The 20,677-nt window shown below is 39.3% G+C and overlaps 1 protein-coding gene across 2 annotated transcripts in view; it reads left to right on the forward strand.

The window, feature by feature from the left end:
- The window catches only part of fnbp1l (formin binding protein 1-like), a 56,016-nt gene that overhangs the window by 11,415 nt on the left and 23,924 nt on the right, over positions 1 to 20,677 (forward strand). For both annotated transcript variants that reach the window (XM_047375697.1, XM_047375696.1), the window contains exons 2-4: positions 16,835 to 16,950; positions 18,596 to 18,646; positions 20,264 to 20,411. In XM_047375697.1, the coding sequence (XP_047231653.1) occupies positions 16,835 to 16,950; positions 18,596 to 18,646; positions 20,264 to 20,411 (315 nt within the window). The remainder of the gene's footprint in view (positions 1 to 16,834; positions 16,951 to 18,595; positions 18,647 to 20,263; positions 20,412 to 20,677) is intronic.

Raw genomic sequence — 20,677 nt, forward strand, 5'->3', positions numbered from 1 at the left:
TTCTTGAGGACCATGTGCATCTAATGATTCAAACATTGTATCCTGAAGGCGGTGCCGTGTATCAGGATGACAATGCACCAATACACACAGCAAGACTGGTGAAAGATTGGTTTGATGAACATGAAAGTGAAGTTGAACATCTCCCATGGCCTGCACAGTCACCAGATCTAAATATTATTGAGCCACTTTGGGGTGTTTTGGAGGAGCGAGTCAGGAAACGTTTTCCTCCACCAGTATCACGTAGTGACCTGGCCACTATCCTGCAAGAAGAATGGCTTAAAATCCCTCTGACCACTGTGCAGGACTTGTATGTCATTCCCAAGACGAACTGATGCTGTATTGGCCGCAAAAGGAGGCTCTACACCATACTAATAAATTATTGTGTTCTAAAACCAGGTGTTTCAGTTTCATTGTCCAACCCCTGTAGCTGAATTTTGGACTCTCCAGCTTTGCAAGGAACGTTTTTTTGAAGATGCTTTCATGTGTAAAAGGAGACCACAGCTAACTTACTGGTTTGCCAGTAAACATTTAGCTGGATGACCTGGTTCGTCTGTTTAACTGGTTACCAGATTTTCAGATTTATTACTAGCATTACATCTGAGGGTCTGCTGACACTCAGCAGAACAGCCAAAATGTTATTGCAAAGTTTAGTGCCTTTATTTATAGCATCAGTATGGCAAACCTTCACAATAAGAGCCTTTTGGAGGCATAAAGCGCTCTGAACGTTAACTAGCATAAAGCTAATTAAAACTGCTTGGAGTGTGAATACTGGGTACCTTGTGTGTTCAGGCCGCAGGCTGTAATTTATCCCTGATGGGTACAGAAGCCATTCTGAGCATGTTGGTGCTGCGGTGATGAAGTCATGAAAAATATAACAACTACTACTGCTAATAATAGTAACTTTAATGCTAAGGTTAAACTGACTGTGATGAATTTCTGCACCATAGTAATCCAGATACACAATCTTCATACTGTTACATATGTAGAAGGTGGTAAGAGTGAACCTTACCTGAGAGATGTTCTTTTGAATTGAAAATAAATTGTTTTGAGTTTGAAACACACTGTACTTACATATTTCTTAAATGTCATTTTTTTGATAAAAGGTGGGGAAATTGTGCGAACTGAGTAGAATAGGAATACTCTTTGCCCTGATCTGCGTCATGTTCTTTTCTTTTAGGGAAAACTTGGTGATCATGATTTTACTTTAGAAAAAAATCTAGATATATTTTGCTCATATTGCCCTCCTCTACCTCACCTGTAAGATTTCCAATATAATTCTAACCAGGGGTGCAGCATATCTGCACCAAATGTTTTATTACAATATTACTGTACCCAATATCAAGAACTGCAGTAAATGTCTGCTAATCATATAGGTACCATGTGTTCAGGCTCACTATGCCAGTGGTATACTTGGTGATGCTTGTTCTTTAATGCAGCAGTAAGTGTTTTAGGTGGGTTCTGCAGATGTAGGCAGATAACTTATCACCTGGGGTCTGTGTTTGCAGTGAACCCAAAGCAGAAAGAAAAATCAACAGCTTGAAAGAAACGTTGTCATTTTAGCATTCATACAACAAGTGTTCCTAATGTTATGCTCTCCTACTGCAGCAGTTTCCTATCCAGCTGCGTCTTTGTTCCTCAGTTCAAACGTCTGCACTGAAGAGTGGTGTTGTCAGCACAGTGGTTAAACATAACTTAATTAGATCTGTAGACATCTTTTTAACCTGGTAATTTTTTTTTACAGTCCTTTATCTGCTTGTTTATTATCACAACCTGATGCAGTGTTATGTGGTTCTGCAGTGCATCTTTGATTTAATGTTTAAATTACAACAATGAATCTAAATATGAACCTGCTAGCGCTTACACATACCTTTTAAATGCCTTTTACTGACGTTTCAGTTCAGTGATGCATTAAGGCCTCACCAGCAATAATGTGTGCAGTTTTTTTTATAATAAAAAATTTGATTATCCAGTTTGTTTTATTTTTGTCTGTGAAGAAGCTTCATTTGTAATGTCATTTAATCTTTATCATTAAGACGAGGATTATGACAGAAATTAGGCAATAATTTCTTCCAGAAGCATTTTGGTGTGAGGATTTTCAGGAATCATCTGGCCTCTGTTTACTCCATATGTTGATTTAGGATTGTTTTCACGTACAAAGGATGTGTTCGAGGTGCATTTTTCTGCTGTGGTTGATAAGTGCATCTATGGGAAACACCAGATTTTGTCAGGAATTTGCTGCATTTCACGTACCATAAATAGAGAGGTCCACATGGGTCAAGTGTAACTAGGACAACCCCACCTTTCCATTGCCGTTTCCCTTCTCTGCCCCCACCCACATCTAATATACAGCCTGCCTGCATATGAGGAAACAATGTAAATTCATGCAGCGAGAGTTTTCCCAGGCTGTTTATTTGGGCAATGAAGTTTCAGGGCCTAATAAAAGTCCTCAGACTCATGTGCACTCAGAGCTGTTCAACATGGAGGATTGGGGGTTACTTAGGTAACGCTGTCATGGACTACAAATTATAGTTGTTGTTACATTAGGGACCCCAGGCCATAATACATCAGATGGTCACGGCTGAACATATGCAGTTTATTTTAGAGCTTGTTAAATGAGATGTGGTAAAGAATAGATAATGTTCAAAAATGATTTAGATATGTTTAAAAATATTTCTTAAAACTGAGAGTTTTTAAATCAATTAAACATTTAATTAAAGACTAATCTGACGGAGATTAATCAGGCAAAACGGTTCCAGACAAGACAGCAGTTAAAGACTCCACGCAGGATTCCAGTTATGGTAATTTGTGATCTGATTTAACCTACTTTGTGACCTTCTTTTGTCCAACCAATCAGCATTTAACATGTGCTCATTTTAAACTCCACATGATTCACTCAGCACTCGACATGTTAACCAAATTCTTTACAATGACCTAAAGCAGCATGAACAAGGTTATTTGTGTGAAAGACCAAGAGAGCAGCAACAGAAACTTCAGGAAACAGCTAGAATGCTAGGCGTGGCTTTATTCACAAGGCAACAGTGAAAGTTCACAATCTGGAAAAAGAATCACACTATCAAATGTTTACATATTTAAAGGGGACTTTTATCAAGCTGTCTAAATTTAGTTACAGATTTATTCAGATTGTTGATTTGCTGACGATTTTAGATCCTTATAAGGACCCTGGCTCTACTTTCCCTTCACTACAGCTTGGTGTGCATCTTTGCAAATAATTACGCTAACACACATCATATTAAACAACCCTTGAAACGAGTTGAATGGGTGGTTACTTCAGACACCCAAATATATGATCCCAAGTAGGCTCGGGACGGCTGGCGGGGTCAAGGCGTACTGCTAAAAGTTTACATTGCAGTGTTTCCTTATTTTTGTTGTACCCCCCAGTACAATGTTAATAAAGAGTATTCTACTCTATTGTACTTCTACTCCTCTGGATTAAAGTGTTTGTACCACGAATCTAGGGAAAGTGCTAGAGTAACCAGTTTTATGAAGCGTAGTGACGTAGAGCTGCCCTTCCCCCAGCTGTTGCTACATGCTGCCACTCAGCTAGATAAATGAACTTTACTTTTTCTTTCCATATACAGGATATCTGTCGGATCTTAAAAACTCCTAAATATGTCAAATTTTTCCATACAAGGTCTTAAAATATGATTACCTAGGTCTTAAATTTGTTTGCTCTTTGTATTGCCTCTTCCATTGATTTTTCTTTTTTTGTTGCATTCAGTCGTTCCATGTTTTGTGGTTCGGACTGTGGTGATATGCCTTTTTTTATGCTGTGATCAAACTACGAGACCCACAATGCAGTGTGGCAGAGACTGACCCATTATCTCAATATGGGTTAGTTGGATTGAATGTACTGTTGCATGTTTGGCCTTCCCCATGAAAAATGTTGTATCTGACGCAGGTTCATTGTTGTTTGTTTGGGGCAGACATGTCGGGTTCAAGGCCGGGCTCTGTGCTAGCTCCTCAGCGGTTCAAGTCCAGCCTCTTAAAACTGAGGCCCCGTTTACACGGCGAGGTTTTGTTGTGTTTCTACTGTTCATCTACACGACAACGGCGCTGGTATTCTCTTAGAACGGCATGATTTCAAAACATCCAGATGTCTGTTTTTGTGTAGATGGAAAAAAACAGAATCTTCCTATATTGGCAAGCCCCGACACATGCACAGTATGACATGTTTTACCCCGTATTTTAGGCAGGGAGTGTTTGTTCGCATGTGCATGTTGTTGCCTTTCAAAGAACATAGCTCCTTCTAGTGGCCTGACAGGGAAATGACACCGTTTTAACGTTTCTACAAGTGTCGTGTGCACAAAGATCGTAATTAAAATGTGATGCAGTTGTGTTAACAGAAACGATCTTTATTTCAGTGTCGTGTAAGCTGGGCGTGAAGCAGTGCCAACCGTCACTCTTAGAGCTAGATGATATGTGTGCCATGTCTGTTAAGCAGTTGATGACAAGGAACGTTTTCGGCTCAGTTTTTGAGTAATTTCTATAAAAACGGAGTCATTTTTCCGTCACAGGTTTCATGCTATGAGAGTACCATACCAGCCCATGTCTACTCTCAAAAACACAAGGTTTTTTAAGGGTAATAATATTTCATCCATGAATTGTGGAAATATAGAAAATCATATTGTTAAAACTAAAAGCTTTGGCTTATTGAGTTTAACTGACATGTCAGGTATAAATAAAATCCTGGCAGGATATTATTTATAATGCCATGGATCACAAACTGTAGTAAAAGTACCACTGGTGGTACTTGGGTCGTACTCATAAGAAATTTTGCTGTCATTTATTTGCAATGTAAATACAGAGAAACTGGCTGTTTGAACCAGGAACGAATGCTGCTGGCTACTTATGGCTTTGTCCTATTTACCTCGGAACTGGAACTGGGAATGACATCAAACTCCTGTTAGCAATACAAGCTTATATCTGTTCTTTACGTTTTGTACGCAGTTGTGCAAAATACTAGCATCATCTTGAAGTGCCTTAAAGGTGAGATAAAAATCATGAGAAGCAGAAACAAATTGCTCAACTACATTAGCTACAAGCTACCTGCAAAACAGAACAGCATCCATGTTGTGGCCTTGTTTTAAATTTGTTATGAGATGTAGGTTATGGTTAATTCAAATGACACGCATTTATGGAGAAGTGTACTTCTATCAACACTGAATGTAGTGTTCTCTAAACATCTAAATATGCAAATACCATAGAAAAACATGAAAACAGATGCTTAGACTGTGCACAAATTCTGTCAGCATATCATGCTGCCTGCAAAGACACTGAACTTAACATGGATGCTCAGACTTCGAGCACATATTCCCTCTGAGCGGAGGCTCTAAGGGATTTAATCAGCGCTATGGAAAGGAAACCTAAGGCAAAACATAGGAAAGCCAATGACAACATGGATGCTTTTCATTTCACTGATATTCAAAACCTTTCAATAAAGTTTGAAAAATATCTTAGTAAAATGCCTTTTGTCTGTTAACTGCTGCAATTAAGGTCCAGATGTGGTTTAGTTTATTAGTGTTTTTAGCAAAGCTTAGATAAAAATATTAATACGGCTACATGCATTCAGTCAAAGTTAAAGCAAGCTGATTTGTCAGAAGATTAAAATGTCTTCCTAATAGAACGACTAAAACTTACTGGTCTGCAGTAAACCAAGTTTAAACATAGTTCAAATTTAAAAGTACTGTGTATTGTTTTCTTTTTAAAGACATTTACCTTAAGTGAGCCTTTTTTGTGAAGAAGTGTAAATCTGATGAGCTGCAGCTTTGACTTCCTGGTGAGAAATCTGAAAGTTCAACATTTACCTCCATAACCATGCTGACCTGTGCTCAGATGGCTGTAAATCAGTTTATTATTGGAAGGACTGTCTAATACTTGCCGTTATCAGATGTTGTGCTTTTAGAGTAGATGTATTGATGGTTTTTTTTTCTTAATTTGCTGTTTTGTTGTTCTGAAATTTGCGGTCTGACAGCCCACAGTCCACCACTCTAACCACTGAGAATGTAGCAAGGAAAATGTTTTACATTCAACAGGTTCAGACTTACAGGTGGCAGCCTCAATCCGAAGCCCTGCTGGGATTATGACACTTTAGTCCGTGGTCGGACAGATTAAGGATCTGGTTGTTTTTTCCTCTGAAATGAATGAGCTGTTTCTTGTGATGAAACGGCTCAGCGGATGGTTGAACAGACACAGTAATTGCCACTTCCTGCTCTTTCATATTGGGTACACACAGGAAACCCTGGGGTTAATACTTTGGACAATCGCTGAAACATGCTGGGCTGAACAGAGGGCCATGTGGGAACAAGTCCCTTTTGTCGCTGACCAGTTTAGTCATTATTCTACTTCAGTGGCGGATTTTTACACTAAGAATTTGTTTGCACTAGAAATGCTCAGCAGCTGTACTACAGTACATGTGGAAAATTTGACAAATCTCATCCTAAGATGATGTCACACTTTTGGCTAGTGTTGGTTAACTGGAAGCTTCTGTTAAACAGCTATCAGTGTGTTCTCAACAACTGACCACACCCTGTGCAATTAAATACAAAGCTGAGTATTACAGTATCAGGTCTGTTTACTCCCATTGAGCAAAGCAAAACCTCATAGTTAACCAGTCTGGAAATACTCTCTGGTACAGTAGCTGCACAGCCGTGTTGGCTTTAGGAGATTTGAAATCACAGAGGTCTGTGTATATCAGCTCCTGGTTTTAGCTGATACCCTTAGCAACTTTAGAAGTCTTGATGCACTAAGCCGATAATTGCCAGGAGCCTCTGCAAGCATCTGCGGTCCTCGCCTGTCCGTGTGTCTTGCTCTGTTCTGCAGCCGGACCCCGTCATCTGCAACATTTGTTATCTGTTTGGATGGACAGTGAGGGTAATTCTTTTGATTCGCTGATCAGTATAGTGGAGGTGGCAGTGACAATAGAGGCACAATTCATTTTTGTTGTCATTTTCATTTTTTGTTTGAAGAATAAGCAATGCTTGGAAAAGGTCAAGGTCTCCTGGAGAAAAAGATCCAATGGGTGGCCTGTTACTAGGGGTGTAGTGATACACCCCTGATCAAACTATCTGGACCAGGGAAGAAATTTGAGTTATTTTAATGCTGGCCAATCATAACCAGGTTCCATTTAGAGGTTAAATTGCAAACAAGAAACAAGATCCAAAGACCAAACACCCAGAGTAGACACAATGTTTAAAACTCCATGTAACCTTAAGCCTGAGCACACCTCACAACTGAGCAGCCTTATATGTTACTATTAATTAATAAGACAATACATTTCTTTTATATGTGCAGTTACACATTTGATGTTCAGCCTTCATGCTGGCTTGCTGCTGAAGGGGCTCAGACACACTGATATAATCTGGCACCTTATCCTCCGGTGTTATGCCACCATGTTGCTTCTCATTTGACATTAAATGATGTGTCAATATAATCCTGAGGGCAGAAAGCACCAGTTAACCTGCAGAGTGTTACAGCATAGGTAACCATGCTGGAGCTGCCCTGCTACATTGTGAAAACACCATTTATATATTATGTTACATAAAAATACATTTTACGTCATGTTCTAGGCAAAAAAAGCTATATTTTGCTTGTATATCTTACAGTTTAGTGGTTAAATAGATGCTATATAGTATAGGTGGATCATTGCTAGCCACATATTCCTGGCTGGTTAGTGAATGCATTAAACAGACGCATTACACAGATGCCTTGCTCAGCAGCCATTTATCTCGCTCCTGTACTTTCTTTCACTGTCTCGTCTAACTTGTCTGTCAGGCTGCATGGGAGGTATCAGCAGAGCGATACAATAGAAAGGATCTGGTTCCTATGAAACCCGATTAACTTGCTACATAGAGCAGTGCTCAGGTGTGAGTGTTTTTTCCACAGACAGGATATAAATATAGCCTTTTTGGCCTCCAATCCAACCCTGGCTTTTTGGTATGGATTCCAATGTACCTGAATGACATCACAGTAGTTTTTCTTCTCCGTTTTTGCTTCACGGATCCTTTAAGGATGCTTGTTATACAGAGCTTGCTTTGGACCATGACATCTGTAGTCAGGTCAAATGTTGCATTACGTGGTTTGATTTTAAATTGTGTGTAAAATGTTGCTCATCCACATTTAGTGTTGTCATATGACAGACACCTGCCCTCTGGGTGTTCTTCACTTTGTCAGCAAAAAGCTTTGAAACGCTGTTACTACAGAGCAGGTCAAAGTGCGGCTGTTGCTGATTCATGGCTTTATTGTAATGATAAAGAAGAGAGGAAGTGACATTTTTCTGTAGTTCCTGGTGAAGCTTAGAAAGCATGAACCAAAAAGCAGAGAAGTGACAGTGAGGTAGTTTTTTTATTAATAGAGGAAATAATGTTTTTTATGATTTCAGATGAAACTTTAAGTGGATGACTTGGACTGATCCAAGGTGCAGTGTAGTGGTTGTTTGATGTCCCACTGTGGCATGCTGGGATTAATGTTTAACTGACCCGTCTCTGACTGGGACCAGTGACGTCTCATTGGTCTTATCTGAATTCATTTAAGATACACCAGTGGACACAATTGCTCTGCTGCTAAAAATATTTTTCAAGGCTAACAAACAAGAATAAGATAATGTAATTTAACACATCCAGTTCTAAGGAGTATCAGAGAATCAATCAAAGCTTATCTCTGTTCCTCTTTCCATTCATTTCATACAACTCGATTTTTTTCAGGACTGGTAAAACCGATTTTAGATGTCAGGTCACCAGTTCGTCACAGAGACACACAGGACAACCAGCCATGGACACAGACACACGCACACACACCTAACCAATTTAGAGAGACCAATTAACCTAACAGTCATGTTTGTGGATGTTAGGAAAAAGCTGGAGTACCCAGGGAGAGCATGCAAACTCCATGCAGAAAGAACCTGGAACTTCTTGCTGCAAGGCAACAGTGCTACCCACTGACCCACCGTGCAGCCTTCACCTAAATGAACTTTTCAGTAATATTCAGATTTATTCATTATGACCGTAGGTAAAAAGAGAAACATGTGGTGCTCAAGAGGAATTATTATAAACTCCAATTAAAAGTAAATTTGTCCAACCCACTCGGCCGTCCTCAGTTTTTCTGAATCAGAAGATGTGCAAAGTCACAATAAAGATGAAACGGATGAATTTTTAATTTAAACATTTCAGACTGTGTTTTAAGTTTGCTGTTGGCATCTATATTTGTTTGCAGTGTTTCTTCTCTGTTGGCTTTTAGGGTTTTGTAAAGGTTTTACTTTGAGGTGTGTGTGTGTTGGCACACAATGAAAAGTGTTTCTGTTTATTGGCCCCTGGTGTCGGGAATTGAAAATGTTTAACAGGCAGAGCCATGAAGGGAACAGAAAAAAGATATTAGAATCAAGAATAACTGTAAACAATATTCACCAGATTTCTGCTCAGGAAACAGTTTGAGCTAAAACTGTCTGTGGCTGAAGGCAGCAGAGGCAGAGCAAATGCAAATCTGTTGGAAAAACTTAAATCATTAAACCTCTTAAACTGGAAATGTAAAACAAGCACAAAGTAAATATGACCACATCTATTCAATGATTTTTATTCAAAAGCAGACGTTGGTGCACCAAAATCTGCTTTCAATTGATTTATTAAAATTACACCAAGCTGACCCAAATCCAGGTCATATTTCTGAGAATAGACAAAACGTTTTTCAATCGAACCCAAAAGAATTTGCAAACTGGATGACTATCTTTTAATCCTTTTAAGTTTTGGATCAACAAATAAATGAAATGTTGCGCGCTCAGATTTTGTGGAGCAGGATAAGAAAAATTACAATTTAATTCTTTGTGACTTTAGTTTGTTTTTAATTATACTTTTTGGGCCTCGAGTTATTCATTTATTCAATAGCAGCAAGAAATCCTGGAACAAAAACAGTTAAAATGTATTTAATCTTAAAGACAATGATTAAATCCCTGCTAAATATTAGAAATGTGTCAAAAAAGAAAGGGAGCTGTTCAGTATAGGACGTTGTGGAAGGTTAGGTATTGCCCTTTGCTTTTAAAGGGGACATATCATGTTTTTAAATCCTTCCTTTTCACCCTTAAATCACCCTGTTGTGGTCTATATAAAGTAGAACCCCAATGCTTTGGTCTGAATTCCTTCTTATTGTAGCTTCACAGGCCTCTCTTTCACCCCTGTTCTGAGGTGTGTCTGAGAGCAACTCATTCTGGTGCCCTCCCTTAAAATGCTGCTGATTTTAAAAACCTAATACCGAAATAATCCGTAATAGTTTTCCGTTCTGTCATTTTGGACTTCTTCCTTAGCCGGACTGGACCTAAAACAGTGTTGTATTGCAAACATGAAGGTTTAGAAGGTCGGACTGACCACTTGGCAGCATTTCTTAGTCTGTTAGTTTTAGTCTTCATGGATCTGAGACGGTCCTGGGTCTGATGCTTCCTGAAGGATCTTCTTGATCTTACCGAGACATCAGGAACTGTGCAGGAAGGTTGACTCTCCGCTGGGTGACCTCAATGACCCCGTGGAGCTCTGTCTGTGTTTAATTGGGAATAAAATGGGACAAGTAAATATGTAGATCAGTATAACTATTCATTATTTTGCTTCTGTAATATTTTTAACAACTAGGTAATCAGGTATATTGTGTTCGAAATATAAATTATTTTGACAACCCTAGAAGAAAATGGTGATAAATAATGTTTAACAGACACAGGCCCATTTATTTGGTCTGATTATTTCCAACCTTCCTCATGTCTTCCTTGCCTCCTCTCTAAGGATCCCCACCTTCACATTCTTGAAATGAAGAGCCGTGTCTTTGGGGAGGGGTGGGTGTTGTTGCTTTCTCTGAGCAGGATGAAGCAGATGCACACAGTAAACACACACAGGGGACAGACGCAGCCTGGGGCTCTGCAGCATGATGCCAGGGTTTCAGACAAGTTGATATTTCCTGCCCTGTGTCTGCCATGTGTGCACCGGTGTTCGGGTCGTAGTTTCTGTGCTTGGACCATAGCTCTCTGCTCTTGAATGCCACAGTGTGTAACTAGTCTCTTGCCTTAGCAGAATTAGCTGTGCTAATTAATTGTGTGTTCCTGTGGAATGCTTGTAGACTGTCTGGATGTCTGAATGGTTTTTGTGAAGGAAACTAGATGTCTCATGGGTATCATAGTAAATAGAAGAGGCCAGTTTAGTTTCTTCTTTTGGTTTCTGAATGGCTAATTTGTTTCCAGTCTGAGATGTGAGCTCATCACAGCAGAGCAGTGTCATTGTCACAGACAAGCATTGAAGGAGTATAGCTTTGAGTCACTTCAGGTGTCAAATCCCAGGGATAAAAACTGTTTGCCATTTGAAGAGAAACGTGTGCCATCAAACCTCTACAGATGTTGCTGAAGTTCCTCATATCGAGCTTCCTTTTTTTCTATTAAAATACTCAGAATATCAATGATGCGTTGCAGAGGTTCTGCTCTAATTAATCTTTTCATCACTAATCTTCATTTCACTCATGTAACTATTTAAGCTATCTGAGTAGTAACCTAACAAATGGCTACACATAAGTGTTATACTGTAGGAATGTTTCTAAAGCAGAATCATCTCTTAAGTCCATAACTCTGTTCATTAATCTGCTTAAATTTAACTGCAGCAACATAGCCTTTATACAGAAGAATCCTAAAAACCTTTTTTATTAGTCACTTACACATTAAACCAGACTACAAAAACATCACTTGTGGTTGTTGGGCATGGGGTGTGGGAATTATGGCATTGTTATGCCAGTAATAATACCAGTAATACCAGAAAAACAACCATGTTCCATGGTTTCTCAGTATTTACATTTTGATAAAATCATGACAAAAAAAGAGGCTCACTTGCATCAAGATCGATACAAACTGTCCCCTTCAGTGTTGCAACAAGAGAGACACTCGGGCCCTCAAATAGTCCAACAGTCTAAGAACAATGCTTCTCAATCTGGGAATCTGGGAAAATGTCTGCACGCAAGGCTGAAAACCAACATTGAATGGCCATGACCTTCGACCCCTTAGGAGGCACTGCTATAAAGACTGACATCATTCTGTAATGGACATTACCACGTGGACTCAGGAACACTTCAGAAAACTACTGTCAGTGAACACAGTTCATCGCTACATCTACAAGTTGAAACTCTACGATACAAAGCGAAAGCCATATATCAACAGCACCCAGAAACGCTGTCGGCTTCTGTGGACCCGAGCTCATCTGAGATGGACTGACCCAAAGTATAAAAGTCTGCTGTGGTCTGATGAATCCACGTTATAAATTGTTTGTGAAAATCATAAAAGTCGTGTCCTTCGGGCCAGAGAGGAAAATGGCTCTCCAGATTGTAATCAGAACAAAGTTCAAAAACCAGCATCTGTGACGGTATGGAGGTGTTTTAGTGCCCATGGCATGGATAACCTGCACATCTGTGAAGGCCCCAATTAATGCTGAATGGTTCAACAGGATTTGTAGCAACATATGCTGCCATCCAAGCAATCTGTTTTTAGGGACATACCTGCTTATTTCAGCAAGATGATGCCTAGCCACATTCTGCACGTGTTAACAGCGTGGGTCCATAGTAAAAGAGTTCTGGTACCAGACTGGCCTGTGTGCAGTCCAGTCCTGTCCCCCATTAAAACTGTGTGACGCATTATGAAGGGAAAATACGACAACCGAGATCCTGGACTGCTGAGCAAGTGAAGTTGTTCTTCAAGCAAGAATGGGAAAGAATTTCACCTACAAAGCTCCAACAATTAGTCCTCAGTTCCCAAAGGCTTATTGAGTGTTAAAAGGAAACGTGATTGTAACACATTGGTAAACATGCTGCTGCCCAAGCATCAAATTCAAAATGACTCAATATTTACAAAATAACAATAAAGTTAATCAGTTTAACATTAAATATCATTATAGTGGATTGAATTGCATATTCTGTAGGTTGAACAGGATTTACAAATCATTGTATTCTGTTTTTATTTCCGTTTTACCCAATGTCCAACTTCATTTGAATCGGCGTCAGATGTCTAGAGATGGCTGGCTCTCCTTTAGATTCATAACTGGATATATTTCCAAGCAGTCTGACCTGCACTTATTGTTTGACAGGGGGAAATTCATCTTCACAGCACTGACTTAAAAGAACATAGACGGATGTAAAAACCATACAATGGTAAAACAGCGTTACATGAAACACAGTTCATAGTTTACCCCCCTCCACCCCACCACCGCAAAATGCAAATCCTGTTCAGCTGGGTCTGTTGTGGCAGGATGTGGTGATTGAGTGAATCAGGCTTCTCTTATGGCAGGCCCTTCTGCACTTCATGGACCTTTATCTTCACCCTGAGGGTACATGGAGTGGGTGTCAAATCCTGTTTTATTGAAATTACAATGTGTTGCATGGCCATGTTATTTGTCTTTCTCAACCATGAGGGAATCTCTTTTTAAGCCAGCTGACCGTCAGTACACAGGAAGATCTGAAAAAGGAGTTGATACAATATGATGGACATTTATTTTTGCAGTTTTAGAACCGTACCTTTTTAAACCTTGGTATGCCTTGATTCTGGTTGTATTTGGTGTTGGTGAATTAGAGAATAAAACGAAAAGGTTTTCCCACCGTTTCATCTGTCACAATTAAAACTAGCTACCAACATACTGTTTCAGTCCCTACTTACAATGAAACAGAGACGCCTACATGATGTAGTGGGGTTAACAGTTATGCTAAGGTTAGACGTATGTTTTCTCAATGTCTTAAACAGGTCAGTTCTATAATCTAGTTAAATTGAATTAGTTCAATTCAGGTCATTAATGCTTTAAAAATCCCAAAGGAAAATGAAATTCCTGCTTAGATTTAAACACAGTCACTATAAGGAGCTTTTGTTTCGGGCATGGTGCCATTTAAAACTTGTCTAACTGAAAAATGTGAATAAACCTAATATATCTTATCTAAAAGTGGAAATGACTTATCAATGTGATTGAATTGGACATCATATAACTGCATTGGAATCACAGATTACTTCTGTTTTGAATTAGCGTTGAACAGATGGACAGAACTTTATGAAGATTTCATTATCATCTTTTATTCGCTTGTTGCCGCCACCTTTTGTGACCGTGCAACCAAAATTATAGCTTCCACTCTTTCTCCATCATCCCTGTTATCCCAGCAGACGGAGAGAACAGGAACCTGGAGACGTCGTCGCTCCCCCAGAGAGGCAGTCTGCTCAGCTGCCCAAAAACTACAGAATGAGCTCATAGTCTATCACTTATTCATAGGCTCTGTCACACAGGCTGATGCAAGCACAGTGCTGCAGCTAATAAGAGGCAAACAAGCATATATGCTGGAGAGACAGTCCAGACATGAGCAAGAGGGCAAAAATAAACCCAAAAGAAACCTCAAAGCATACAGTAGTGATTCAATGTTAAACTCTGCAGGTTAGCTAAGTGCTGTTTAATGTCTTGGCTGGATAGGCAAACCCTTTACCCTCTCTTCCTTTGTTTGGCACAAAATGTATTGAATTTGGTCAGCCTCGCTGAAAGATACTGGCACAGCGTTTTAAAGAAACTAGCAGAGGCTCATTATTTCAGTTTAAACTCGCTGGGGTCCTGTTGTTTGCCTCAGTTATAATTAGTCAGCGTATTCTTCAACCAGTTTACAATGGGTCCCAATGGGCAAAAACAATTAATGATGTAACTAGATTTTGGTGATGCACATACTGCAGCATTCGGCTTTGCTTTCCTTAATAAACAGCAACTCCTTATTGGACCTTTAGCTATACATTGATGTCAACAAACTATTGCTAAATAAATGTAAATAAAAGAGAAGAAGGGCTTAGTTTTAGGCTTGAGAACATTTTCTCGACTCACAACATCTGAAGCAAAGGTAAAAAATGACAGTTAGCATGTCATGTGACCTGTATGCTTGTTAAACCCAGAGGAGGGTACTTGGAAGAAATCAAAGTCTAAACAAGAAGAAAACTGAGATATCGGATAATTACAGGACAAATGGATTCCGATACAAGACTTTTGATAGTGAACGTCTTTATTTTGTTCTAAACTAATGAAACTTTGAGTTTTTATTTTATTTTGTACACATTTCATCTTGCTATAGTGAAAATAAATAATGTCTATAAACACTTTTTTACCAATAATAAGCCATTATCAGTCAGATTAGAGCTGGATGGTTCAATTTACCTGCTTAACAGTAATTTTTACACTACAATTTATTAGCGTTAAGGTGATCGTTATATAATATAGTATGTAATTGATTAGCCCTGGACAAAAACATCAGATCTGACCTGTGAAAGCCATTACTAATTAGACTTTATTTTCCTCACTGACTAACTAGATAACAGTGCCACAGTAATGCAACCATTAGAGCAGCTTTATCAGTATGTTTATTCCCAAGAATCTTTGCCCTTAGCATTAAAACCATTTCTGATGGTCAACTCCACCAACTAGTTGTCTCTTTACTTTATCTTTCTGTGTACAAAATAGACCAATGGAGTAGAAAGATCCAGTGACACTCACTATGATTGATAAGGTCCTTGATTCATTCGTCGTTTTTATCACAAGGTGAAGTCAAGCCCCATTTTCTTTGAAAGAGGACTGCTTCAGATTTCAGCAGGGCCCGAAGGTTGTTTTCTGCTGCAAACTGGAAAACTACAGATTAAATCTGTCGACCATCTGGAAAAATCTGGATTAAGAATAACATGAGCACCAACACCTGCCCCTGCCTTCTTTCTTGGAAGCGACAGGTGTGGTCCTGAAACGCAGCACTTCAGTGACCACCAGAACTACTACCGCAGGCAACAGATAAGACTGTTTGTGCTGGCTGGGTGGGAATGTGTCTGCTCAGGGTGAAGCACAAGGATTTATCATGCACTGAGGTTACCATGTTGGGGGGAAAAATGTCTAAAATTCTCTACTTTCTGTATCACAGAGTTTGGTGTTTATCTGATGCTGTTATTCACACAGCGCCGGTTTCCTTCCAGGTTTGGGCAACATGTTCCTTTTGGGTAGCACCAGAGCAATTGAAACATTGTTCAAATTGGTCATCTTTATGCTTAAAGGAGTTGTCTTCCAGGATGACAGTCCACAAATGGTCTCTCAATTACCGTTAACAAAAATAGAAACCATATAAAGTATATTAATCCTGACCGGCCAGAGCATTGTGGAAGTCAGGATTGTCTTAACAAAAGTACAGCTGTGGTTGACAGCTTGATAGAGATGCACCGATCAGAATTTGTTTACCCATTTTTGTAAAGCTTTGACCTGCTTTTACAGATTTTGGTGGAACTGTAATATAAGAAGATAGAAAAGAACAATTCAGAACATGTTTTCTTGCCTTCCTGCTGTGAGGGCTCATTAAGTAATCATAGTAGGAGCAGAGGTGGGGTCACACTGAGTGTGTGAGAGAGCAGTCACTCTAACCTAGGGTTTTACTGTTTTAATGCAAGCCCTACGATGACAAAGTTCACATTTTAAGCATCTCATATTAGCAATTTGGACCAAGCTCAGGGAAAAAGCTCAGAAAAAAAGAGCCTTCCTGTTATCTGCTTTGAGTCTTGTTCTCTCTCACACTCTGCCTGTCTGAATGAACTGCAGAAATGTCTCAACATATCTTACCCTGTTTGTGCTTCCTCTGACTTTAATTTCAGATATCCAAGTCATACAGTAAATATTGTATAATGGTGTCAGATTGTTTGCTTAATGTTGTTTCCATCAGTTTGACTGTACGTGCAGTATGTACATACTTTCAAGGCACTAGTAGATAAACATGTTTTCTTGTGTTAATTTTGGTCTTCTTTTTAATTATCTGTCCTGTTTTCCTATTTCAGGACCAGTTTGATAATCTGGACAGACACACTCAGTGGGGGATTGACTTTTTTGAGCGCTATGCAAAGTTTGTTAAGGAGAGGCTGGACGTAGAGCAGAACTATGCCAAGCAGCTACGGTACGTTCACACCTCCACACACACCGACAGATGCAGTCAGACACATAAATATAACCACATTAACATCACAGCTACAGGAACACAAAATGTGGCATCTGCGTTTTACTTTACCTCATTATAAAAATCTTTATAATAGTGTTAGAAGTAAAAAAAAAAAATGCAACTCCTGCAACCTTGACTTAAATTATATCCGTTTTTCTTTCTAAAGATGTTTTATTAAGAGAAGAGTTTTGTCTGTATTTCAGAGTTTTACTGAACTGTTTCACCTCATAGCACTATTAGGCATTAGCAGTCAGTTTTAGAAATAAAAGTAAACCCAGTCTGCAGACTGAAGGTGTCGTTCAGTTTTAGTGTCTTAGACAGAAACCTTAATATGATGTTTAGGTTACATTTGGTGGCAAAATGAATTATGGTAACCCACGTTTATTGTTGGATACCTGAATCAAGTTCAGCGTATCCAGTCATTGAGCTGGACGTCTGATTTCACTGTGATTAGGGACGGTCGGTCGGACCAGCATCTGGAATAGTTTTCATTTTCAGCATGATCAGAAAGTCAGAATGATCAACTACACAGAAAAAAATCATGATATCAGTCATCTTCATTTATTATTTCACGTGTTGTGGTTTCCCCCTTGCCAAACTGGTACAAACTAGTAAACCTCTTAAAAAACCAGTCTAATCCCAGTGGTTGCACACTGCAAGGGGGGAAACATCTACTGAATATTTATCTCTCTCTCTCACACACACACACACACACACACACACACACACACTGCAAGGGGGGAAACATCTACTGAATATTTATCTCTCTCTCTCTCACACACGCACGCACACACACACACACACACACACACTGCAAGGGGGGAAACATCTACTGAATATTTATCTCTCTCTCTCTCACACACACACACACACACACACACACACACACACACACACACACACACTTCAGGGGGGGAAACTTCTACTGAATATTTATCTCTCTCTCTCACACACGCACGCACACACACACACACACACACACACTGCAAGGGGGGAAACATCTACTGAATATTTCTCTCTTTCTTTCTCTCACTCACTCACACACACACACACACACACACACACACACACACACACACACACACACACACACACACACACTTCAGGGGGGGAAACTTCTACTGAATATTTATCTCTCTCTCTCACACACACACACACACACACACACACACACCCAAGTGAGGCATCTCCTCAGCCACCATCTGTGTGAATCTGTTTCCAGACATATTTTCTCATTTTTTACTGATAACAATAGCGTTCACACACATACATCTGCAGTATTAGATAAACATGCAAGCTTCCACATTTCTAGCTGCTGTCTGGTGAATACGTCCCAACCTTTGACTGCGTTGCAGGAGTCTGCATTTCCAGGAGCCTTAGGGAAAGGAAAGGCTGAGGCTTTGATGTTTGAATCTCTGATTCATCTCTAATAACATGCTTGGATCCTTTCCTACTGAGTTTGGATGTCTATCCCTGTGTGTGTGGGGGTGTGTGGTTGTGGACGAGTCTGACTTTCAGTGTTTTATTTTATTTTTTTTTTACCTGCAGGATTAAAATATTAGACAGCACCTAAAGCTTGTATGTCTTCCTCTCTCCCTTGTAGGAACCTGGTAAAGAAATACTGCCCAAAACGTTCAAAAGATGAAGAGCCAAGGTGAGGAACTTCACATTATTTTTCCTTTAATCCTTCGCTTGATGCTTTTGGATGCCTGCAGACTGGAGCAATGGAAAAGTCTGCTGCAATCCCTATGAATAGTTTCTGACTGTTCATTTAAAAAAAGCGTAGACTGTGTGTTTGATGTGGCTGCTCACATTCTCTGTCTGTAAAGTTCCCAAACAATGTCATTCATCACATAAAAAACAGGCATTTAAAATGGTTCTAGGAGGTCAGAGGTGAGTTTTTTCTTTCCCTCTTGAAACCACATGAAGGTTGAACAACGTTTTCATTCCTAAAGTTTCCTTAAAGTGCAGAAAGAATAAAAAAGTTCTAATGTAAGAGAAATAATTAAAAGAAGAAAACTTAACTTTGTTTGGAAGCCATCGTTTTTGTAAAGTAGAACTACAACAAACAGCTACTTTACTGGTAGATCAGAGATATTATGGCTGATTTCTGATGAGCAATTTTGCAAAACTAAACCTGACTAAAAATAATTTTTTCAATTTTTATTTCTCATTAAGAAAAAGCTAAAAATAAGAGTTCATTATTTTTATTTCTAACTTCAGTATAAATACAAATCATTAACTAATTATTAACTGTCTTCAGAATAAAAGTTAGTTTAAATAAAATAATGATTTGCTTTTAAAAAAGCGACAGTGTTGCGTCTTTCTGCCTTGCAGAAAATCAGCAAATACAAAATCACTTTAGGATGTGAAACTGAGGTGTCTGTTAATAAAACCTAACAAAAAAATTATTACATTCCTTTACAAGACAGATCATAACTTTAATACCACAATATATTAAACTATTTTAAAATGAATAGCAGCTGTGTCCGACAGGATATCTGTTATCATGCCCTTCATTCATTTATTCCAACTATACTGAAGCTATAAGAAACCTTTCTTACCTAAATGGTTCTGAAGTATTTATATCTGAACCAGAGATCGGCATCAACCCGTGTGTGGCAGAGAGCAGTCAAAGCCACACAGCTCTGCAGTTGAACAAATATTTCAAAACAAAGACATGATTACAGACTCGACCTTGTAAACTCTTTCAGCATCCTGTATTAGCAATTAGCATTGCTAACAGCCGTTTCTGGTTAGATGCTCTGTAGATTAGCTAGGCTCTTACCTTAACTGGGAGATTTCCAAAAGATTGTCAGTATTTTCTTATCCAGCATGTTTCACGTTAGGCAGAATTGGTCTTTTCAAAAGGCTAAAAATACATTTTCTTTCTAGAAAAGTCTCACATCTTTTGTGTTTCCTCCAACCTCCTTTTTTAACATTTTAGTACTGAAATACTGAAAATAGCGCCCATTTCTTTATTCACTGACTGGAAAAAGATGAGATTTTAGTTTCTGACTGGTCACTAGTTAAGCCTAATATCGTCTGATTCCAGTGACTAGCTGATTTCTCAGTGCATCTCTAAGCTGAACCTTTCTTGAATCCACCTGTTCCACAATCTAATATTTGGCCAGAAATCTTTTATTGAACTCGATACAGAGCGACTTAAAAACTGTAAATTCATATTTGCCTCTCTAGGATAGAGGGCAGAGCGCAGACAGAGCATGTCACATTCAGACCTAAGAACGTGTATTCTCTGCACGTCTTACAGGTTCACATCATGTGTGTCGTTCTACTCCATACTGGGCGAGCTGAACGACTACGCCGGTCAGAGGGAGGTGGTGGCGGAGGAGATGTCTCACAAGGTTTACCACGAGCTAATGAGGTACAGCCAAGAGCTGAAAGCTGAGAGAAAACACGTGAGTATTGTAATGGGTCCATACGTCTCTGCTGTGTGAATGTCACTGACCCCATTCTGGCTTGCAGGCCTGAAACAGATGTTCCAATCGAGTCCTCTGTGTCACTTATGTTCATGTATTTTCTGTTTGGCTGCGACTCTGAGGATAAATACGTTGGATGTGATGTTAACCATCTGTCTTCATGTTTCTGCCATCTGCAGATGGAAAATGAAAAATCCAACTTCATGTGTTTTGGGAGAGTGGTGGCCTCTACTAATTTCAGACCA

The sequence above is a fragment of the Girardinichthys multiradiatus genome, chromosome 9, assembly GCF_021462225.1.
Source record: "Girardinichthys multiradiatus isolate DD_20200921_A chromosome 9, DD_fGirMul_XY1, whole genome shotgun sequence".
Classification (NCBI taxonomy): domain Eukaryota; kingdom Metazoa; phylum Chordata; class Actinopteri; order Cyprinodontiformes; family Goodeidae; genus Girardinichthys; species Girardinichthys multiradiatus.